This window comes from Anomaloglossus baeobatrachus, chromosome 5, assembly GCF_048569485.1.
Source record: "Anomaloglossus baeobatrachus isolate aAnoBae1 chromosome 5, aAnoBae1.hap1, whole genome shotgun sequence".
NCBI classification, from domain to species: Eukaryota; Metazoa; Chordata; class Amphibia; order Anura; family Aromobatidae; genus Anomaloglossus; species Anomaloglossus baeobatrachus.
In genome coordinates, this window is record NC_134357.1 from 7,647,050 (window position 1) to 7,667,578 (window position 20,529).

The 20,529-nt window shown below is 54.2% G+C and overlaps 1 protein-coding gene across 1 annotated transcript in view; it reads right to left on the bottom strand.

Moving 5' to 3' along the window:
* The window catches only part of TDRD1 (tudor domain containing 1), a 130,097-nt gene that overhangs the window by 27,015 nt on the left and 82,553 nt on the right, over nucleotides 1-20,529 (bottom strand). The window contains exons 19-22 of the mRNA XM_075348125.1: nucleotides 6,847-6,963; nucleotides 6,363-6,530; nucleotides 435-656; nucleotides 286-326 (exon numbers count right to left, since the gene is read on the bottom strand). Coding sequence (XP_075204240.1) covers nucleotides 286-326; nucleotides 435-656; nucleotides 6,363-6,530; nucleotides 6,847-6,963 — 548 coding nt within the window. The remainder of the gene's footprint in view (nucleotides 1-285; nucleotides 327-434; nucleotides 657-6,362; nucleotides 6,531-6,846; nucleotides 6,964-20,529) is intronic.

Sequence of the window (20,529 nt, forward strand, 5' to 3'; positions counted from 1 at the left end):
TACATGCACTCACCGAGTGATCACAGACCAGATCTGCTGCATGCACTCACTGAGTGATCACAGACCAGATCTGCTGCATGCACTCACTGAGTGATCCCAGACCAGATCTGCGCAGAACTCGTGCACAGATCGCAGCTAACTTGAGACGGTGGATTTTCGGGCCACATTTGTACCCGCCTGGCCCCGTGCTGAGCGCTCCTGACCTCCCCGGTCTTCCTTCTCCCTCATCCGGCAGCTGCAGCACTTCACATACAGAACATTGCACCTGCCCAGAATGTGACTTACCCTTTTCAGGAGCTCACGACAGCGGCAGCCGCCTCTTCCTTCTGGAAATTAATAGCAAAGGAGTGAGAAATTATTCACAAAAACTATATCAGGTAAGGAGGCAAATCTGCTTCCGGGACAGAGGCACACGGTAGAGGGTGAAGAGTTACCTGGACAGCCGCTGGAAGTGACCGCGGCGCTGCGTGCTAACCCGTCCATCACCAGCTGCTCGGCCACATGCAGCGCGCCGCTCTCCAGCGGCTTGTCCACGCGCACACTGTATATCCCCGCATTCAGTGACGAGGCGGTGACGACAACTTCTGCTCCCACTAATAGAGACGTCAGGGTGCGTGTAGCCAGTGGTGACCACGACTCCGCCACCGGGAGCACATCTATGGGGAACGTGCAAGGGTTAGCGGAAAAGCCACCGCAGGTAATAAAGGTGTCAGCGCGATCCCACAAGCCATGGAGACAAATCTGAAGCAGAAATTAGCGGTCACAAACTGCCGTGGATTTCAGTGGAAAAATGCTGCCGTCTTACGAGACATGGCACCTGATTACTGCAACCAGGGAAATCCACAGCACAGACGCCGCACGTCTGCAGAGCTGCGCACTGCACGGGGCGGATGCTACACGGTGCAATTCAAAGGGTTAACGAGCAACTAAAGTCCCAGGAAGTTTTACGTCATATCTGGCAGGAACTTTAAATGGCAGAAGAACGGAGGGGGTCAAGGTCCTGAGACTCCCACCCACCGCCTAATAGACCCACGAAAAGCGCACAGGCCAGGAGCGCACAGGCCAAGAGCGCACAGGCCAAGAGCGCACAGGCCAAGAGCGCACAGGCCAAGAGCGCACAGGCCAAGAGCGCACAGGCCAAGAGCGCACAGGCCAAGAGCGCACAGGCCAAGAGCGCACAGGCCAAGAGCGCACAGGCCAAGAGCGCACAGGCCAAGAGCGCACAGGCCAAGAGCGCACAGGCCAAGAGCGCACAGGCCAGGAGCGCACAGGCCAAGAGCGCACAGGCCAAGAGCGCACAGGCCAAGAGCGCACAGGCCAAGAGCGCACAGGCCAAGAGCGCACAGGCCAAGAGCGCACAGGCCAAGAGCGCACAGGCCAAGAGCGCACAGGCCAAGAGCGCACAGGCCAAGAGCGCACAGGCCAAGAGCGCACAGGCCAAGAGCGCACAGGCCAAGAGCGCACAGGCCAAGAGCGCACAGGCCAGGAGCGCACAGGCCAAGAGCGCACAGGCCAGGAGCGCACAGGCCAAGAGCGCACAGGCCAAGAGCGCACAGGCCAAGAGCGCACAGGCCAAGAGCGCACAGGCCAAGAGCGCACAGGCCAAGAGCGCACAGGCCAAGAGCGCACAGGCCAGGAGCGCACAGGCCAGGAGCGCACAGGCCAGGAGCGCACAGGCCAGGAGCGCACAGGCCAGGAGCGCACAGACCCTCCATGAGGGCGAGGGCAGGGCGGAGTACAGACTCAATGGAAGGCACAGGCTATGAAGCCCGCCCGGCCCTGAGCGCTCCTGGCCACCTGAGCTGCACCTTCTCAGACCCTAATGTGCGGCTGCACAGCACCTGAGCTACGCCCACCTTGCTGCTGAGCTGTGGACCCCCACCCCTGAGCTGCACCCTCCCAGACCCCAATGTGCACCTGCACAGCACCTGAGCTGTGCCCGCCTGGCCGCTGAGCTGTGCCCTCTCCCAGCCCCCTGAGCTGCATCCTCCTGGCCCCCCGAGATGCAGCCTCCCAGCCCCCAAGCTACGTCCTCTCCCAGCTCCCGAGTTGTGTCCGCCCGGCCCGAACTGTACCCTCTCCCAGCTCCTGAGTCGTGCCCGCCCGGCCCGAGCTTTACACTCTTCCAGCTCCCCAACTATTCAGGGGTAATAAGGGGTTGGGAGGGGTTTATTTCAGGTCGATGATGTAATACCCTTGACATGGAGCCCCCAGGGTTTATCATGTAGATTATGTATATGGGTTTAGGCTTTCTGCCTGTATGGGGGTGGATGGGTTTAGGCTTTCTGCCTGTATGGGGGTGGACGGGTTTAGGCTTTCTGCCTGTATGGGGGTGGATGGGTTTAGGCTTTCTGCCTGTATGGGGGTGGATGGGTTTAGGCTTTCTGCCTGTATGGGGGTGGATGGGTTTAGGCTTTCTGCCTGTATGGGGGTGGATGGGTTTAGGCTTTCTGCCTGTATGGGGGTGGATGGGTTTAGGCTTTATGCCTGTATGGGGGTGGATGGGTTTAGGCTTTATGCCTGTATGGGGGTGGATGGGTTTAGGCTTTATGCCTGTATGGGGGTGGATGGGTTTAGGCTTTCTGCCTGTATGGGGGTGGATGGGTTTAGGCTTTCTGCCTGTATGGGGGTGGATGGGTTTAGGCTTTCTGCCTGTATGGGGGTGGATGGGTTTAGGCTTTCTGCCTGTATGGGGGTGGATGGGTTTAGGCTTTATGCCTGTATGGGGGTGGATGGGTTTAGGCTTTATGCCTGTATGGGGGTGGACGGGTTTAGGCTTTATGCCTGTATGGGGGTGGATGGGTTTAGGCTTTCTGCCTGTATGGGGGTGGATGGGTTTAGGCTTTATGCCTGTATGGGGGTGGATGGGTTTAGGCTTTATGCCTGTATGGGGGTGGATGGGTTTAGGCTTTATGTCTGTATGGGGGTGGACGGGTTTAGGCTTTATGCCTGTATGGAGGTGGATGGGTTTAGGCTTTATGCCTGTATGGGGGTGGATGGGTTTAGGCTTTCTGCCTGTATGGGGGTGGACGGGTTTAGGCTTTCTGCCTGTATGGGGGTGGACGGGTTTAGGCTTTCTGCCTGTATGGAGGTGGATGGGTTTAGGCTTTATGCCTGTATGGGGGTGGATGGGTTTAGGCTTTCTGCCTGTATGGGGGTGGATGGGTTTAGGCTTTCTGCTTGTATGGGGGTGGATGGGTTTAGGCTTTCTGCTTGTATGGAGGTGGATGGGTTTAGGCTTTCTGCCTGTATGGGGGTGGATGGGTTTAGGCTTTCTGCCTGTATGGGGGTGGACGGGTTTAGGCTTTCTGCCTGTATGGGGGTGGACGGGTTTAGGCTTTCTGCCTGTATGGGGGTGGACGGGTTTAGGCTTTCTGCCTGTATGGGGGTGGACGGGTTTAAGCTTTCTGCCTGTATGGGGGTGGATGGGTTTAGGCTTTATGCCTGTATGGGGGTGGATGGGTTTAGGCTTTCTGCCTGTATGGGGGTAGACGGGTTTAGGCTTTCTGCCTGTATGGGGGTGGATGGGTTTAGGCTTTCTGCCTGTATGGGGGTGGATGGGTTTAGGCTTTCTGCCTGTATGGGGGTGGATGGGTTTAGGCTTTATGCCTGTATGGGGGTGGATGGGTTTAAGCTTTATGCCTGTATGGGGGTGGATGAGTTTAAGCTTTATGCCTGTATGGGGGTGGATGGGTTTAAGCTTTATGCCTGTATGGGGGTGGATGGGTTTAGGCTTTATGCCTGTATGGGGGTGGATGGGTTTAAGCTTTATGCCTGTATGGGGGTGGATGGGTTTAGGCTTTCTGCCTGTATGGGGGTGGATGGGTTAAGGCTTTATGCCTGTATGGGGGTGGACGGGTTTAGGCTTTCTGCCTGTATGGGGGTGGATGGGTTTAGCTTTTCTGCCTGTATGGGGGTGGATGGGTTTAGGCTTTATGCCTGTATGGGGGTGGATGGGTTTAGCTTTTCTGCCTCTATGGGGGTGGATGGGTTTAGGCTTTCTGCCTGTATGGGGGTGGATGGGTTTAGGCTTTCTGCCTGTATGGGGGTGGACGGGTTTAGGCTTTCTGCCTGTATGGGGGTGGACGGGTTTAGGCTTTCTGCCTGTATGGGGGTGGACGGGTTTAGGCTTTCTGCCTGTATGGGGGTGGATGGGTTTAGGCTTTCTGCCTGTATGGGGGTGGATGGGTTTAGGCTTTCTGCCTGTATGGGGGTGGATGGGTTTAGGCTTTCTGCCTGTATGGGGGTGGATGGGTTTAGGCTTTCTGCCTGTATGGGGGTGGATGGGTTTAGGCTTTCTGCCTGTATGGGGGTGGATGGGTTTAAGCTTTATGCCTGTATGGGGGTGGATGGGTTTAGGCTTTCTGCCTGTATGGGGGTGGATGGGTTTAGGCTTTCTGCCTGTATGGGGGTGGATGGGTTTAGGCTTTCTGCCTGTATGGGGGTGGATGGGTTTAAGCTTTATGCCTGTATGGGGGTGGATGGGTTTAGGCTTTCTGCTTGTATGGAGGTGGATGGGTTTAGGCTTTCTGCCTGTATGGGGGTGGATGGGTTTAGGCTTTCTGCCTGTATGGGGGTGGACGGGTTTAGGCTTTCTGCCTGTATGGGGGTGGACGGGTTTAGGCTTTCTGCCTGTATGGGGGTGGCCTGTATGGGGGTGGACGGGTTTAGGCTTTCTGCCTGTATGGGGGTGGACGGGTTTAAGCTTTCTGCCTGTATGGGGGTGGATGGGTTTAGGCTTTATGCCTGTATGGGGGTGGATGGGTTTAGGCTTTCTGCCTGTATGGGGGTAGACGGGTTTAGGCTTTCTGCCTGTATGGGGGTGGATGGGTTTAGGCTTTCTGCCTGTATGGGGGTGGATGGGTTTAGGCTTTCTGCCTGTATGGGGGTGGATGGGTTTAGGCTTTATGCCTGTATGGGGGTGGATGGGTTTAAGCTTTATGCCTGTATGGGGGTGGATGAGTTTAAGCTTTATGCCTGTATGGGGGTGGATGGGTTTAAGCTTTATGCCTGTATGGGGGTGGATGGGTTTAGGCTTTATGCCTGTATGGGGGTGGATGGGTTTAAGCTTTATGCCTGTATGGGGGTGGATGGGTTTAGGCTTTCTGCCTGTATGGGGGTGGATGGGTTAAGGCTTTATGCCTGTATGGGGGTGGACGGGTTTAGGCTTTCTGCCTGTATGGGGGTGGATGGGTTTAGCTTTTCTGCCTGTATGGGGGTGGATGGGTTTAGGCTTTATGCCTGTATGGGGGTGGATGGGTTTAGCTTTTCTGCCTCTATGGGGGTGGATGGGTTTAGGCTTTCTGCCTGTATGGGGGTGGATGGGTTTAGGCTTTCTGCCTGTATGGGAGTGGATGGGTTTAGGCTTTATGCCTGTATGGGGGTGGATGGGTTTAGGCTTTATGCCTGTATGGGGGTGGATGGGTTTAAGCTTTATGCCTGTATGGGGGTGGATGAGTTTAAGCTTTATGCCTGTATGGGGGTGGATGGGTTTAAGCTTTATGCCTGTATGGGGGTGGATGGGTTTAGGCTTTATGCCTGTATGGGGGTGGATGGGTTTAAGCTTTATGCCTGTATGGGGGTGGATGGGTTTAGGCTTTCTGCCTGTATGGGGGTGGATGGGTTAAGGCTTTATGCCTGTATGGGGGTGGACGGGTTTAGGCTTTCTGCCTGTATGGGGGTGGATGGGTTTAGCTTTTCTGCCTGTATGGGGGTGGATGGGTTTAGGCTTTATGCCTGTATGGGGGTGGATGGGTTTAGCTTTTCTGCCTCTATGGGGGTGGATGGGTTTAGGCTTTCTGCCTGTATGGGGGTGGATGGGTTTAGGCTTTCTGCCTGTACGGGGGTGGATGGGTTTAGGCTTTCTGCCTGTATGGGGGTGGATGGGTTTAGCTTTTCTGCCTGTATGGGGGTGGATGGGTTTAGGCTTTATGCCTCTATGGGGGTGGATGGGTTTAGCTTTTCTGCCTCTATGGGGGTGGATGGGTTTAGGCTTTCTGCCTGTATGGGGGTGGATGGGTTTAGGCTTTATGCCTGTACGGGGGTGGATGGGTTTAGGCTTTCTGCCTGTATGGGAGTGGATGGGTTTAGGCTTTATGCCTGTATGGGGGTGGATGGGTTTAGGCTTTATGCCTGTATGGGGGTGGATGGGTTTAGGCTTTATGCCTGTATGGGGGTGGATGGGTTTAGGCTTTATGCCTGTATGGGGGTGGACGGGTTTAGGCTTTATGCCTGTATGGGGGTGGACGGGTTTAGGTTTTCTGCCTGTATGGGAGTGGATGGGTTTAGGCTTTCTGCTTGTATGGGGGTGGACGGGTTTAGGCTTTATGCCTGTATGGGGGTGGTCAGGTTTTGCTACTCACCTGCCAGAGAACACCTAGTGAGCTGCATTGGAAGCTCCAGGAAACTTTTCTTCATTGGAAGAAGGCAGGAAAAGGGTCGGTCTTCCATGTTTCCATAATCTGCATACACGATTCTGGCTGAGGAATCTTGAACCTCCAGGACGACGGCTCGGTACCACTGGCCATCCTCTGAAATCACCAAACATGACCCCACGTTACGCTGCTGCTCACACGCGCCTGTAGGAAAGGCCTGGACTAGGATTCGTGCCTGCGTGATGTGACCCTCGTTGGCAGAAAACGTCTGGTCACAGCTACTGATGACCCATCATATGTCATGAAGATCAGATTGTGGGGGGCCGGAAATCTAGTCTAGGCCCTCCAAGATCAGATACTGGCGTCATGTGACCAGACCACCCCTTTAAGGGCCGTATCTGTGTGGCTGTGATTATTTCCAGCACACATACCCTGCAATGGTGAACAGAGGAGACGTCCTTTATATACTGACCGGTAAACTTGGCGCAGCAGACGTCCCCGGCGGCGGGTCTGTAATTGTGCGGTCCGGTCTCTGTGCTGCAATACTGATGTATTTCCAGCATCACCTGCTGAAGACCCTTCACATCCACTGAGGGGGCAACGGAGAGGAGTCAGAGCCGATCGCAGTCCGACCGACGCAACAACACAAGAGACATCCAGGTATAACAATGATACGAGCCCCCCAGGCCCGGGATGGGTGTATGGCTACAAAGAAACAGCCGCTCATACAACAAAGCATGGATCATCTGCGTCTGATAGAACGGCTCCATGTTCTGGGGGTCCCTGACAGCTGAACCCCTCCATCACACCCAATTAGACATAAAGCACCACAACCGTGGCCCGCAGGCAGCCATAAAGACCCGGGGCAGATTGATGGACTCGGCTCCTCTGCACACACATGGATGAAGCGTGTAGGCAGTGCCATCCATCATCTGGTGGGTTTATGCCCCTTTTCCTTCTCGGGGTCCTGACACCAGATATAGTCACCATCTTGTTTGATTGCGGTGGCCGCACTAATCTGTAGGCTACATGCACACACTGCAATTTTATTGTCACAAAAAACTGCACCAAAAATTGCATTTTGTCCCAAAGATCCTGGAAATATTATAATATATATATATATATATATATATATATATATAAATAAAAACTCGCTTGTGATGGAGCGTTTTTGGTGAGTGTTGATGTGATGCGTTTTTTTTGTGTGAAAAAATAGTGATGGGTGGAGCGGACTGTGAATTAAAAAAATAAAGTAAAAATAAAGAAAAAATAATAAAGCTAGCGCAATTTACTTAAAAGTCTTCGGAAAGGCTGTAACTGCTCCCGTAACCGCTCCTTCTTCCGGGGCCGCTCATTAGCCTCATGCATATTCACTGCCTCCCCCGCCCGCCGGCATCTGATTTGTTGCAGTCAGACGCGCCTCCACCCTGAGTGACAGCGTCTGACGCTTCCAATCACAGCCACCGGGTCTATATTGTACAATAAAAATAAATTTTAAAAAATTATTTTTCGGACTATAAAACGCACCCTGGTTTTAGAGGAGGAAAATCGGAAAGAAGGGAATTTTGTTACCGTAAATTCCTTTTCTTCTAGCTCCAATTGGGAGACCCAGACGATTGGGTGTATAGCTACTGCCTCCGGAGGCCACACAAAGCATTACACTAAAAAGTGTAAGGCCCCTCCCCTTCTGGCTATACACCCCCCGTGGGATCACGGGCTGCTCAGTTTTAGTGCTAAAGCAAGAAGGAGGAAAGCCAATAACTGGTTTAAACAAATTCAATCCGAAGTAACATCGGAGAACTGAAACCGTTCAACATGAACAACATGTGTACCCGAAAAAAACAAAAATCCCGAAGGAAACAGGGCGGGTGCTGGGTCTCCCAATTGGAGCTAGAAGAAAAGGAATTTACGGTAAGTAACAAAATTCCCTTCTTCTTCGGCGCTCCATTGGGAGACCCAGACGATTGGGACGTCCAAAAGCAGTCCCTGGGTGGGTAAATTAATACCTCAAGTTAGAGCTGCAAAACAGCCCTCCCCTACGAGGAGGCAACCGCCGCCTGCAGGACTCTTCTACCTAGGCTGGCGTCCGCCGAAGCGTAGGTATGCACCTGATAATGTTTGGTGAAAGTGTGCAGACTCGACCAGGTAGCTGCCTGGCACACCTGTTGAGCCGTAGCCTGGTGTCGTAATGCCCAGGACGCACCCACGGCTCTGGTAGAATGGGCCTTCAGCCCTGATGGAACCGGAAGCCCAGCAGAACGGTAGGCTTCAAGAATTGGTTCCTTGATCCATCGAGCCAGGGTGGATTTGGAAGCCTGCGATCCTTTGCGCTTACCAGCGACAAGGACAAAGAGTGCATCCGAGCGGCGCAGGGGCGCCGTGCGGGAAATGTAGATTCTGAGTGCTCTCACGAGATCCAACAAATGCAAATCCTTTTCATACCGATGAACTGGATGAGGACAAAAGGAAGGTAAGGAGATATCCTGATTGAGATGAAAAGAGGATACCACCTTAGGGAGAAACTCCTGAATCGGGCGCAGCACTACCTTGTCCTGGTGAAAAACCAGGAAGGGAGCTTTGGATGACAGCGCTGCCAGCTCGGATACCCTCCGAAGAGACGTGACCGCTACCAGAAAGGCCACTTTCTGTGAGAGTCGAGAAAATGAAACATCCCTCAGAGGCTCGAAGGGCGGCTTCTGGAGAGCAACTAGTACCCTGTTCAGATCCCATGGATCTAACGGCCGTTTGTACGGAGGGACGATGTGACAAACCCCCTGCAGGAACGTGCGTACCTGAGGAAGTCGTGCTAGACGCTTTTGAAAAAATACCGATAGCGCTGAGACTTGCCCTTTAAGGGAGCCGAGCGATAAGCCTTTTTCCAAACCAGATTGCAGGAAGGAAAGAAAAGTAGGCAATGCAAATGGCCAGGGGGACACTCCCTGTGCCGAGCACCAGGATAAGAAAATCTTCCACGTTCTGTGGTAGATCTTAGCAGACGTGGGCTTCCTAGCCTGTCTCATGGTGGCCACGACCCCTTGAGATAATCCTGAAGATGCTAGTATCCAGGACTCAATGGCCACACAGTCAGGTTCAGGGCCGTAGAATTCAGATGGAAAAACGGCCCTTGTGACAGTAAGTCTGGCCGGTCTGGTAGCGCCCACGGTTGGCCGACCGTGAGATGCCACAGATCCGGATACCACGACCTCCTCGGCCAGTCTGGGGCGACGAGCAGGACGCGGCGGCAATCGGACCTGATCTTGCGTAGCACTCTGGGCAAGAGTGCCAGAGGGGGAAACACATAGGGCAGCTGGAACTGCGACCAATCTTGCACTAAGGCGTCTGCCGCCAGAGCTCTGTGATCGCGAGACCGTGCCATGAAAATTGGGACCTTGTTGTTGTGCCGGGACGCCATGAGGTCGACGTCCGGCCTTCCCCAGCGGCGACAGATTTCCTGAAACACGTCCGGGTGAAGGGACCATTCCCCTGCGTCCATACCCTGGCGACTGAGGAAGTCCGCTTCCCAGTTTTCTACGCCGGGGATGTGAACTGCGGATATGGTGGAGGCCGTGGCTTCCACCCACATCAGAATCCGCCGGACTTCCTGGAAGGCTTGCCGACTGCGTGTCCCGCCTTGGTGGTTGATGTATGCCACCGCTGTGGAGTTGTCCGACTGAATTCGGATCTGCTTTCCTTCCAGCCACTGCTGGAAGGCTTGTAGGGCAAGATACACTGCCCTGATTTCCAGAACATTGATCTGAAGGGTGGACTCCTGCTGAGTCCACGTACCCTGAGCCCTCCAAGTAAGGGATCACCGAGTGTCCCTGAGAGTGCAAGACTGCTACCACTGCTGCCATGACCTTGATGAAAACCCGTGGGGCTGTCGCCAGACCAAATGGCAGGGCTACGAACTGAAGGTGTTCGTCTCCTATAACGAAGCGTAGAAAACGCTGGTGCTCTGGAGCAATCGGCACGTGGAGATAAGCATCCTTGATGTCTACTGATGCTAGGAAATCTCCTTGAGACATCGAGGCAATGACGGAGCGGAGAGATTCCATCCGGAACCGCCTGGTTTTCACGTGCTTGTTGAGCAGTTTTAGGTCCAGAACAGGACGGAAAGAGCCGTCCTTTTTTGGCACCACAAACAGATTGGAGTAAAAACCTTGACCTCGTTCCTGAAGAGGAACAGGGATCACCACTCCTTCTGCCCTTAGAGAGCACACCGCCTGCAGAAGAGCATCGGCTCGGTCGGGATGTGGGGAAGTTCTGAAGAACCGAGGCGGAGGACGAGAACTGAACTCTATCCGGTACCCGTGAGACAAAATGTCTGTTACCCACCGGTCTTTGACCTGTGGCAGCCAAATGCCGCAAAAGCGGGAGAGCCTGCCACCGACCGAGGATGCGGAGAGAGGAGGCCGAAAGTCATGAGGCAGCCGGCTTGGAAGCGGTTCCTCCGGCTGCTTTCTTTGGGCGTGAGTGAGTCCGCCAGGAATCTGAGCTCCTCTGCTCCTTCTGAGTCCTTTTGGACGAGGAGAATTGGGCCTTGCCCGAACCTCGAAAGGACCGAAACCTCGACTGTCCCCTCCACTGTTGAGGTTTGCTTGATCTGGGCTGGGGTAAGGAAGAGTCCTTACCCTTGGACTGTTTAATGATTTCAGCCAATTGCTCACCAAACAGTCTGTCTTGAGATAATGGCAAACTGGTTAAGCATTTTTTAGAAGCAGAATCTGCTTTCCATTCTTTTAACCACAAGGCTCTGCGTAAAACCACAGAGTTGGCGGACGCCATTGAAGTACGGCTGGTAGAGTCCAAGACCGCATTGATAACGTAAGTCGCAAACGCAGACATTTGCGAGGTCAAGCCCGCCACTTGCGGCACTGATGGATGTATGACAGAGTCCACCTGCGCCAGACCAGCTGAAATAGCTTGGAGTGCCCACACGGCTGCGAATGCTGGAGCAAACGACGCGCCGATAGCTTCATAGACAGATTTCAACCAAAGGTCCATCTGTCTGTCATTGGCATCTTTAAGTGAAGGCCCATCTTCCACTGCAACTATGGATCTAGCCGCAAGCCTGGAGATTGGGGGGTCCACCTTTGGACACTGGGTCCAGCGTTTGACCACGTCAGGGGGAAAGGGATAACGTGTATCCTTAAGACGTTTGGAGAAACGCTTATCTGGAGAAGCATGGTGTTTCTGGACTGCTTCTCTGAAGTCAGCGTGGTCCAGAAAAGTACTCAATTTACGTTTGGGATACCTGAAATGGAATTTCTCCTGCTGTGCTGCTGCCTCCTCCGCTGGAGGAGAAATATCCAGCAGTCTATTGATGGCCGCTATAAGATCATTCACCATGGCGTCACCATCAGGGGTATCCAGGTTGAGAGCAGTCTCAGGATTAGACTCCTGATCACCTAACTCTGTCTCATCATACAGAGAATCCTCTCGCTGAGACCCTGACCAGCGTGATGACGCCGAGGGTCTCTCCCAGCGAGCTCGCTTAGGCTGCCTGGGACTGTCGTCCGAGTCAGAGCCTTCAGCCTGTGATGCCTGGGACCCCCTTGGAGCACGGATTAGTTCCAACTGAGGGGGACCGGGGAACATTGAATCAGCAGTGCCCATGGTCTGAGTGACCGGCCTGGACTGCAAAGTTTCTAGAATTTTTGTCATAGTCACAGACATCTTATCAGCAAAAACTGCAAACTCTGTCCCCGTCACCGGGGCAGGGTTCACAGGCGTCTCTGCCTGGGCCACTACTAGCATAGACTCCGGCTGACGAAGTGGCACAGGGACCGAACATTGCACACAATGGGGGTCAGTGGAACCTGCCGGTAGATCAGCCCCACATGCGGTACAGGCAGCATATAAAGCCTGTGCCTTGGCACCCTTGCTTTTTGCGGATGACATGCTGTTGTCTCCTCAGAGCAATATAGGGGTATAAGCCAAGAAGCGACCGTACAGTGCAATATATAGGTACAGACAAAAAGTGCACAAAACAACACTGTGGCACTAGTGGGGTCAGCACCTAGGTGCTGCTTACCGCCCGCTTAACAGCGGGTGTGTGGTCGCCAGAATCCCCTGTCTGGGTCTCCCAGGGCTATGTCCGTTCTCCAGCTCAGACTGCGTGCAGGAATGGCTGCCGGCGTCCTGTGAAGAGGGGCGGGCCGTGGGCGTGCTGCAGACAAAGAGCGGGAAACTGGCGTCCCACTGTGCCCAGTGAGAGGGCTGGAGTATGTAAATAAGACTCCAGCACTCGGCGCTGACTATTGTACAGCGTCTCTCCCCTTCCCTGAATGACAGGGCTGGGGGCGGGAACGAAACGTAACTAGGCCGCAGAAGCCGGGGACTAGATTTATAAGCACTGCCGTCGTAAAAGCACGGTCGGCGCGAAGTCCCCGGCGCACCACAAGTCTCAGCCGCGCCGCAGTCTCCGGGGGCGGCCGGCGCGGTAGTTCCCCCACACATAAACTCACTCAGCTAAGCTGCAGTGAGTATAACCCAAGCGCGCAGCACTACTGTCCCCGGCGCACTAGAACACCCAGCAACGCTGGAGTGTGTCTGTGCCTGTCTGTACGGGGACACAGAGTACCTGAATGTTGCAGGGCCTTGTCCCTGACGGTACCCAGCTCCGTATCCAGCAGGATCTCCGGGTCTGTGGATGGAGCCCGGCCTCAGAGCCTGGAGGCCGGTAAGATCCCACTTCACCAGAGCCCTCAGGGGGATGGGGAAGGAAAACAGCATGTGGGCTCCAGCCTCCGTACCCGCAATGGGTACCTCAACCTTAACAAACACCGCCAACAAGAGTGGGGTGAGAAGGGAGCATGCTGGGGGCCCTTTAGCATGGGCCCTCTTTTCTTCCATCCGATATAGTCAGCAGCTACTGCTGACTAAACAGTGGAGCTATGCGTGGATGTCTGACCTCCTTCGCACAAAGCTTGAAAACTGAGCAGCCCGTGATCCCACGGGGGGTGTATAGCCAGAAGGGGAGGGGCCTTACACTTTTTAGTGTAATGCTTTGTGTGGCCTCCGGAGGCAGTAGCTATACACCCAATCGTCTGGGTCTCCCAATGGAGCGCCGAAGAAATAAAATTTTAAGCAAAAAATGTGGTCATGACACACTGTTATGGGGTGAGGATCTGCTGCTGACACTGTTATGGGGGTAATGTCCCCAAATTCTCTTCTAAGGTACCCCATCCTGGTAATGATCCTCCTGCCTTGTATATACAGTATATGTCCCTCATCCTGCTATATACCGTCATCATATGGCCCCATCCTGCTATATACCCCCATCCTGCTCATAATATACCCCCTTCCTGCTCATATGGCCCCATCCTGCTGATATGCCCCCATCCTGCTCATATGCCCCCATCCTGCTCATATGCCCCCATCCTGCTCATATGCCCCCATCCTGCTCATATGCCCCCATCCTGCTCATATGACCCCATCCTGCTCATATGACCCCATCCTGCTCATATGGCCCCATCCTGCTCATATGGCCCCATCCTGCTCATATGGCCCCATCCTGCTCATATGGCCCCATCCTGCTCATATGGCCCCATCCTGCTATATACCCCCATCTTGCTCATAATATGGCCCCATCCTGCTCATAATATGGCCCCATCCTGCTCATATGGCCCCATCCTGCTCATATGGCCCCATCCTGCTCATATGGCCCCATCCTGCTCATATGGCCCCATCCTGCTCATATGCCCCCATCCTGCTCATATGCCCCCATCCTGCTCATATGCCCCCATCCTGCTCATATGACCCCATCCTGCTCATATGACCCCATCCTGCTCATATGACCCCATCCTGCTCATATGACCCCATCCTGCTCATATGACCCTATCCTGCTCATATGACCCCATCCTGCTCATATGGCCCCATCCTGCTCATATGACCCCATCCTGATCATTATATACCGCTATCCTGGTGTATGGCTGCATCCTGCGGCACATAAAAAAAAATAAACGTTCATACTCGCCTTACCTCACTCCCTGCAGCATCACTCGTCCTCCAGTCTGTGTCAGCGCCGCTGAGTGGAGCCGTCCCCGTTACCCTGCTGCATCACGATCATCTCCTGTGTCTCTGCCGGTGGCTGAGTGTGGACACGTGCGCACAGCGATGACGTCATCGCTGTGCGCGCCGCTAGTCTCCACCCAGCCGCTGGCACAGACACAGGAGATGATCGCGATGCAGCAGGGTAACGGGGACGGCTCCACTCAGCGGCGCTGCCGCTGACACAGACAGGAGGACGAGCGATGCTGCAGGGGAACGGTGAGTACTGTACACTGATTCACTGCTCCCCGCGCTGATGAGGATGCGCAGGGAGCAGTGAATACAGCCGCACATGATCACTCCAGGCCGTAGTTGCCAGGGGTGGTCATGCGGGCCGGCTGTTTATCCCCCGCCCATCATCCCGCCCACCTGTCAGTGCCGGCTTCAGCGCTGAGGGATGATGGGCGGGGGATGGGCGTGCATATTAAATGAGCGGGTCCACGTGGTCACGGCAGGCTGCTACAGCCTCCTCGCGTCCCCGATGACCCACTCCACCCACATTCCCTGCAGCCACATTCAGACCATAAGACGCACCCCCCACTTTGCCCCAACATTTGGGGGGGGGGGGGGGAGTGCGTCTTATAGGCCGAAAAGAAGGGAATTTTGTTTACTTACCGTAAATTCCTTTTCTTCTAGCTCCAATTGGGAGACCCAGACAATTGGGTGTATAGCTACTGCCTCTGGAGGCCGCACAAAGTACTACACTTAAAAGTGTAAGGCCCCTCCCCTTCTGGCTATACACCCCCCCGTGGGATCACGGGTTCCTCAGTTTTAGTGCAAAAGCAAGAAGGAGGAAAGCCAATAACTGTTTCAAAAACAAATTCAATCCGATAAACAACATCGGAGAACTGAACTTATTAACATGAACAACATGTGCACCCGAAAAACAAATACCCTAAGAAAAAACAGGGCGGGTGCTGGGTCTCCCAATTGGAGCTAGAAGAAAAGGAATTTACGGTAAGTAAACAAAATTCCCTTCTTCTTTGTCGCACCTAATTGGGAGACCCAGACAATTGGGACGTCCAAAAGCAGTCCCTGGGTGGGTAAAAGAATACCTCGTGATAGGGCTGTCAAGCAGACCTTTCCTACAGGTGGGCCACCGCCGCCTGAAGGACTTGTCTACCTAGGCCGGCATCCGCCGAAGCGAAGGTATGCACTTGATAATGTTTGGTAAAAGTGTGCAGACTCGACCAGGTAGCCGCCTGGCACACCTGCTGAGCCGTAGCCTGATGCCGTAATGCCCAGGACGCACCCACGGCTCTGGTAGAATGGGCCTTCAGTCCAGATGGAATCGGAAGCCCAGCAGAACGGTAGGTGTGAAGAATTGGTTCCTTGATCCACCGCGCAAGGGTGGATTTGGAAGCTTGCGACCCTTTACGCTGACCAGCGACCAGGATAAAGAGTGCATCCGAGCGGCGCAGGGGCGCCGTGCGGGAAATGTAGATCCTGAGTGCTCTCACCAGGTCCAACAAATGCAAACCTTTTTCGAATTGGTGAACTGGATGCGGACACAAAGACGGTAAAGTGATATCCTGATTGAGATGAAAGGAAGATACCACCTTGGGAAGAAACTCTGGAATTGGACGCAGAACTACCTTGTCCTGGTGAAACACCAGGAAGGGAGATTTGCAAGATAACGCCGCCAGCTCGGACACTCTCCGAAGAGACGTGACCGCCACTAGAAAAGCCACTTTCTGTGAAAGCCGAGAAAAGGAAATCTCCTTCATAGGCTCGAAAGGTGGCTTCTGGAGAGCAATTAGAACCTTGTTCAGGTCCCAGGACTCCAACGGCCGCTTGTAAGGAGGGACGATATGACAGACTCCTTGCAGGAACGTGCGTACCTTAGGAAGTCGCGCTACGCGTTTCTGAAAAAATACGGATAGCGCGGAGACTTGACCTTTAAGGGAGCTAAGCGACAAACCTTTTTCCAACCCAGACTGCAGGAAGGAAAGAAAAATAGGCAATGCAAATGGCCAGGGAGAAACTCCCTGGGCAGAGCACCAAGATAGGAATATCTTCCACGTCCTGTGGTAGATCTTGGCGGAGGATGGTTTCCTAGCCTGTCTCATGGTGGCAACCATCTCATGAGATAAACCTGAGGCCCCTAGGATCCAGGACTCAATGGCCACACAGTCAGGTTCAGGGCCGCAGAATTCAGATGGAAAAACGGCCCTTGAGACAGCAAGTCTGGACGGTCTGGTAGCGCCCACGGTTGGCCTACCGTGAGGTGCCACAGATCCGGGTACCAGGACCTCCTTGGCCAGTCTGGAGCGACGAGAATGGCGCGGCGGCAGTCGGACCTGATCTTTCGGAGCACTCTGGGCAACAGTGCCAGAGGTGGGAACACATAAGGTAGCCGGAACTGTGACCAATCTTGAACTAAGGCGTCTGCCGCCCAAGCTCGGTGATCGTGAGATCGTGCCATGAAAACCGGGACCTTGTTGTTGTGTCGTGACGCCATCAGGTCGACGTCCGGCATCCCCCAGCGGCGACAGATCTCCTGAAACACGTCCGGGTGAAGGGACCATTCCCCTGCGTCCATGCCCTGGCGACTGAGAAAATCTGCTTCCCAGTTTTCCACGCCTGGGATGTGAACTGCGGATATGGTGGATGCTGTGTCTTCCACCCACGACAGAATCCGCCTTACTTCCTGGAAGGCTTGCCGACTGCGTGTTCCCCCTTGGTGGTTGATGTACGCCACCGCCGTGGAATTGTCCGACTGAATTCGGATCTGCTTGCCTTCCAGCCACTGTTGGAAGGCTTGCAGGGCAAGATAGACTGCTCTGATTTCCAGAACATTGATCTGAAGGGTGGACTCTTTCCGAGTCCACGTACCCTGAGCCCTGTGGTGAAGAAACACTGCTCCCCACCCTGATAGGCTCGCATCTGTCGTGACTACCGCCCAGGATGGGGGTAGGAACGACCTTCCTTTTGACAAAGAGGTGGGAAGAAGCCACCACCGGAGAAAATCCTTGGCTGTCTGAGATAGGGAAACATCCCTGTCGAGGGACGTCGACTTCCCGTCCCATTGGCGGAGAATGTCCCATTGTAGAGGGCGCAGATGAAACTGCGCGAAAGGGACTGCTTCCATTGCTGCCACCATTTTCCCTAGGAAATGCATGAGGCGCCTCAAGGTGTGCGACTGGCCCTGAAGGAGAGATTGCACCCCTGTCTGCAGCGAGCACTGCTTGTCCAGTGGAAGTTTCACTATCGCTGAGAGAGTATGAAACTCCATGCCAAGATATGTTAGTGATTGGGTCGGGGTTAGATTTGACTTGGCAAAGTTGACAATCCACCCGAAACTCTGGAGAGTCTTCAGTGCCACGTTCAAACTGTCTTGGCATGCCTCTTGAGAGGGTGCCTTGATAAGTAGATCGTCCAAATACGGAATCACAGAGTGACCCTGCGAGTGCAGGACTGCTACTACTGCAGCCATGACCTTGGTGAAGACCCGAGGGGCTGTCGCCAGCCCGAAAGGTAGCGCTACGAACTGCAGGTGTTCGCTTCCTATAACGAAGCGTAGAAAACGCTGATGCTCTGGCGCAATCGGCACGTGGAGATAAGCATCCTTGATGTCTATTGATGCTAGGAAATCTCCTTGAGACATTGAGGCGATGACGGAGCGGAGAGATTCCATCCGGAACCTCCTGGTTTTTACGTGTTTGTTGAGCAACTTTAGATCCAGGACGGGACGAAACGACCCGTCCTTCTTTGGCACCACAAACAAATTGGAGTAAAAACCGTGACCTTGTTCCTGAAGAGGAACGGAAGTCACCACTCCTTCCGCCTTTAGAGCGGCCACCGCCTGCAGCAGAGCATCGGCCCGGTCGGGCGGTGGAGAAGTTCTGAAGAAACGAGTTGGAGGACGAGAGCTGAACTCTATCCTGTACCCGTGAGACAGAATGTCTCTCACCCAACGGTCTTTGACCTGTGACAGCCAAATGTCGCCAAAGCGGGAGAGCCTGCCACCGACCGAGGATGCGGAAAGAGGAGACTGAGAGTCATGAGGAAGCCGTCTTGGTGACGGTTCTTCCTGCTGTCTTTTTTGGGCGTGATTGAGTCCGCCAAGAATCTGAGCCTCTCTGATCCTTTTGAGTCCTCTTAGACGAGGAGAATTGGGACCTGCCTGAGCCTCGAAAGGACCGAAAACCAGACTGACCCCTCCTTTGTTGGGGTTTGTTTTGTCTGTGTTGAGGTAAGGATGAATCCTTACCCTTGGAGTGTTTAATGATTTCATCCAAACGCTCACCAAACAATCGGTCACGAGAAAAAGGCAAACTGGTTAAGCACTTCTTGGAAGCAGAATCTGCCTTCCATTCCCTCAACCACAAGGCTCTGCGTAAAACTACGGAGTTGGCTGACGCCACCGCCGTACGGCTCGTAGAGTCTAGGACAGCATTAATCGCGTAAGACGCGAATGCAGACATCTGAGAGGTCAATGGTGCCACCTGCGGAGCAGATGTACGTGTGACAGTGTCGACTTGTGTAAGCCCAGCTGAAATAGCTTGGAGTGCCCATACGGCTGCGAATGCTGGCGCCAACGACGCTCCAATAGCTTCATAGATGGATTTCAACCAGAGCTCCATCTGTCTGTCAGTGGCATCTTTAAGTGCCGCTCCATCTTCCACTGCAACTAAGGATCTAGCTGCAAGCCTGGAGATTGGAGGGTCCACCTTGGGACACTGGGTCCAGCCCTTGACCACGTCAGGGGGAAAAGGATAGCGTGTATCTTTAAGCCGTTTGGAAAACCGCTTATCGGGATAAGCGTGGTGTTTCTGGATTGCGTCTCTAAAGTCAGAGTGGTCCAGAAAAGAGCTTAATTTACGCTTGGGATATCTGAAATGGAATTTCTCATGCTGTGAAGCTGACTCCTCCTCAGGAGGAGCTGGCGGAGAAATATCTAACATCTTATTGATGGACGCTATAAGATCATTCACTATGGCGTCACCATCCGGTGTATCCAGATTGAGAGCGGTCCCAGGATCAGAATCTTGATCAGTTACATCCGCCTCATCACCCATAGATTCATCCCGCTGGGATCCTGACCAGTGAGACGAAGTTGAGGGCCCCTCATAGCGAGCCCGCTTAGGCTGTCTGGGACTGTCGTCCGAGTCAGAGCCGTCACCCTGGGGTGCATGTGACACCCCCGGAGCCCGGAAGTGTTCCAGCTGAGGGGGACCAGGGAGCAATGATTCAACAGTGTCCGTGGTCTGAGTTACTGGTCTAGACTGCAATGTTTCAAGAATCTTAGACATGGTCATATACAATCTGTCAGCAAAAGCTGCAAACTCCGTTCCTGTCACCTGGACAGCATTCACAGGTGGTACACTCTGGGTCACGTCCAGCAGAGGCCCCGGCTGTGCAAGTTGCACAGGGGCCGAGCACTGCACACAATGGGGGTCAGTGGAACCTGCCGGTAGAGTAGCCCCACATGCGGTACAGGCAGCATATAATGTCTGTGCCTTGGCACCCTTGCGTTTAACGGACGACATGCTGTTGCCTCCTTGCAATCTAGGAGGGTATATAGCCGAGAATCACCAGCGACCGTACAGTGAAAAGTATTTGCAAACACAAAATACCAAGTACACAACGGCACAAGTGGGGGTGAGCCCTTGAGGGCTGCTTACCGCCCGCTGAAAAGCGGGTATGAGGTCGTAGAATCCCGTGTCTGGGTCTCCCAGGCTCCCCTCTCCAGCTCAGCGTGCAGACAGGAATGGCTGCCGGCGTCCTGTGAAGAGGGGCGGGCCGTGGGCGTGCCACAAACAAAGTGCGGGAAACTGCGTCCTACTGTGCCTAGTGTGAGGGCTGGAGTATGTAAAACAGACTCCAGCCCTCAGCGCTGATGCTCTGTACGGCGTCCCGCCCTCCTCCTGACTGGCAGGTGCGGAGGCGGGAACGAGACGAACTAGGCCGCAAAAGCCGGGGACTGTAGTAATAAGCGCGGCCGTGATATATGCACGGCCAGCGCGGAAGTCCCCGGCGCACCACAAGTCCCAGCCGCGTCGCAGTGTGACTGACCCCAGCGGCCGGCGCGACCGTTCGCCCTAAGTCTACCCACTCAGCCAAGCTGTAGTGAGGAAATGGCACAAGCGCAGCAGCGCTG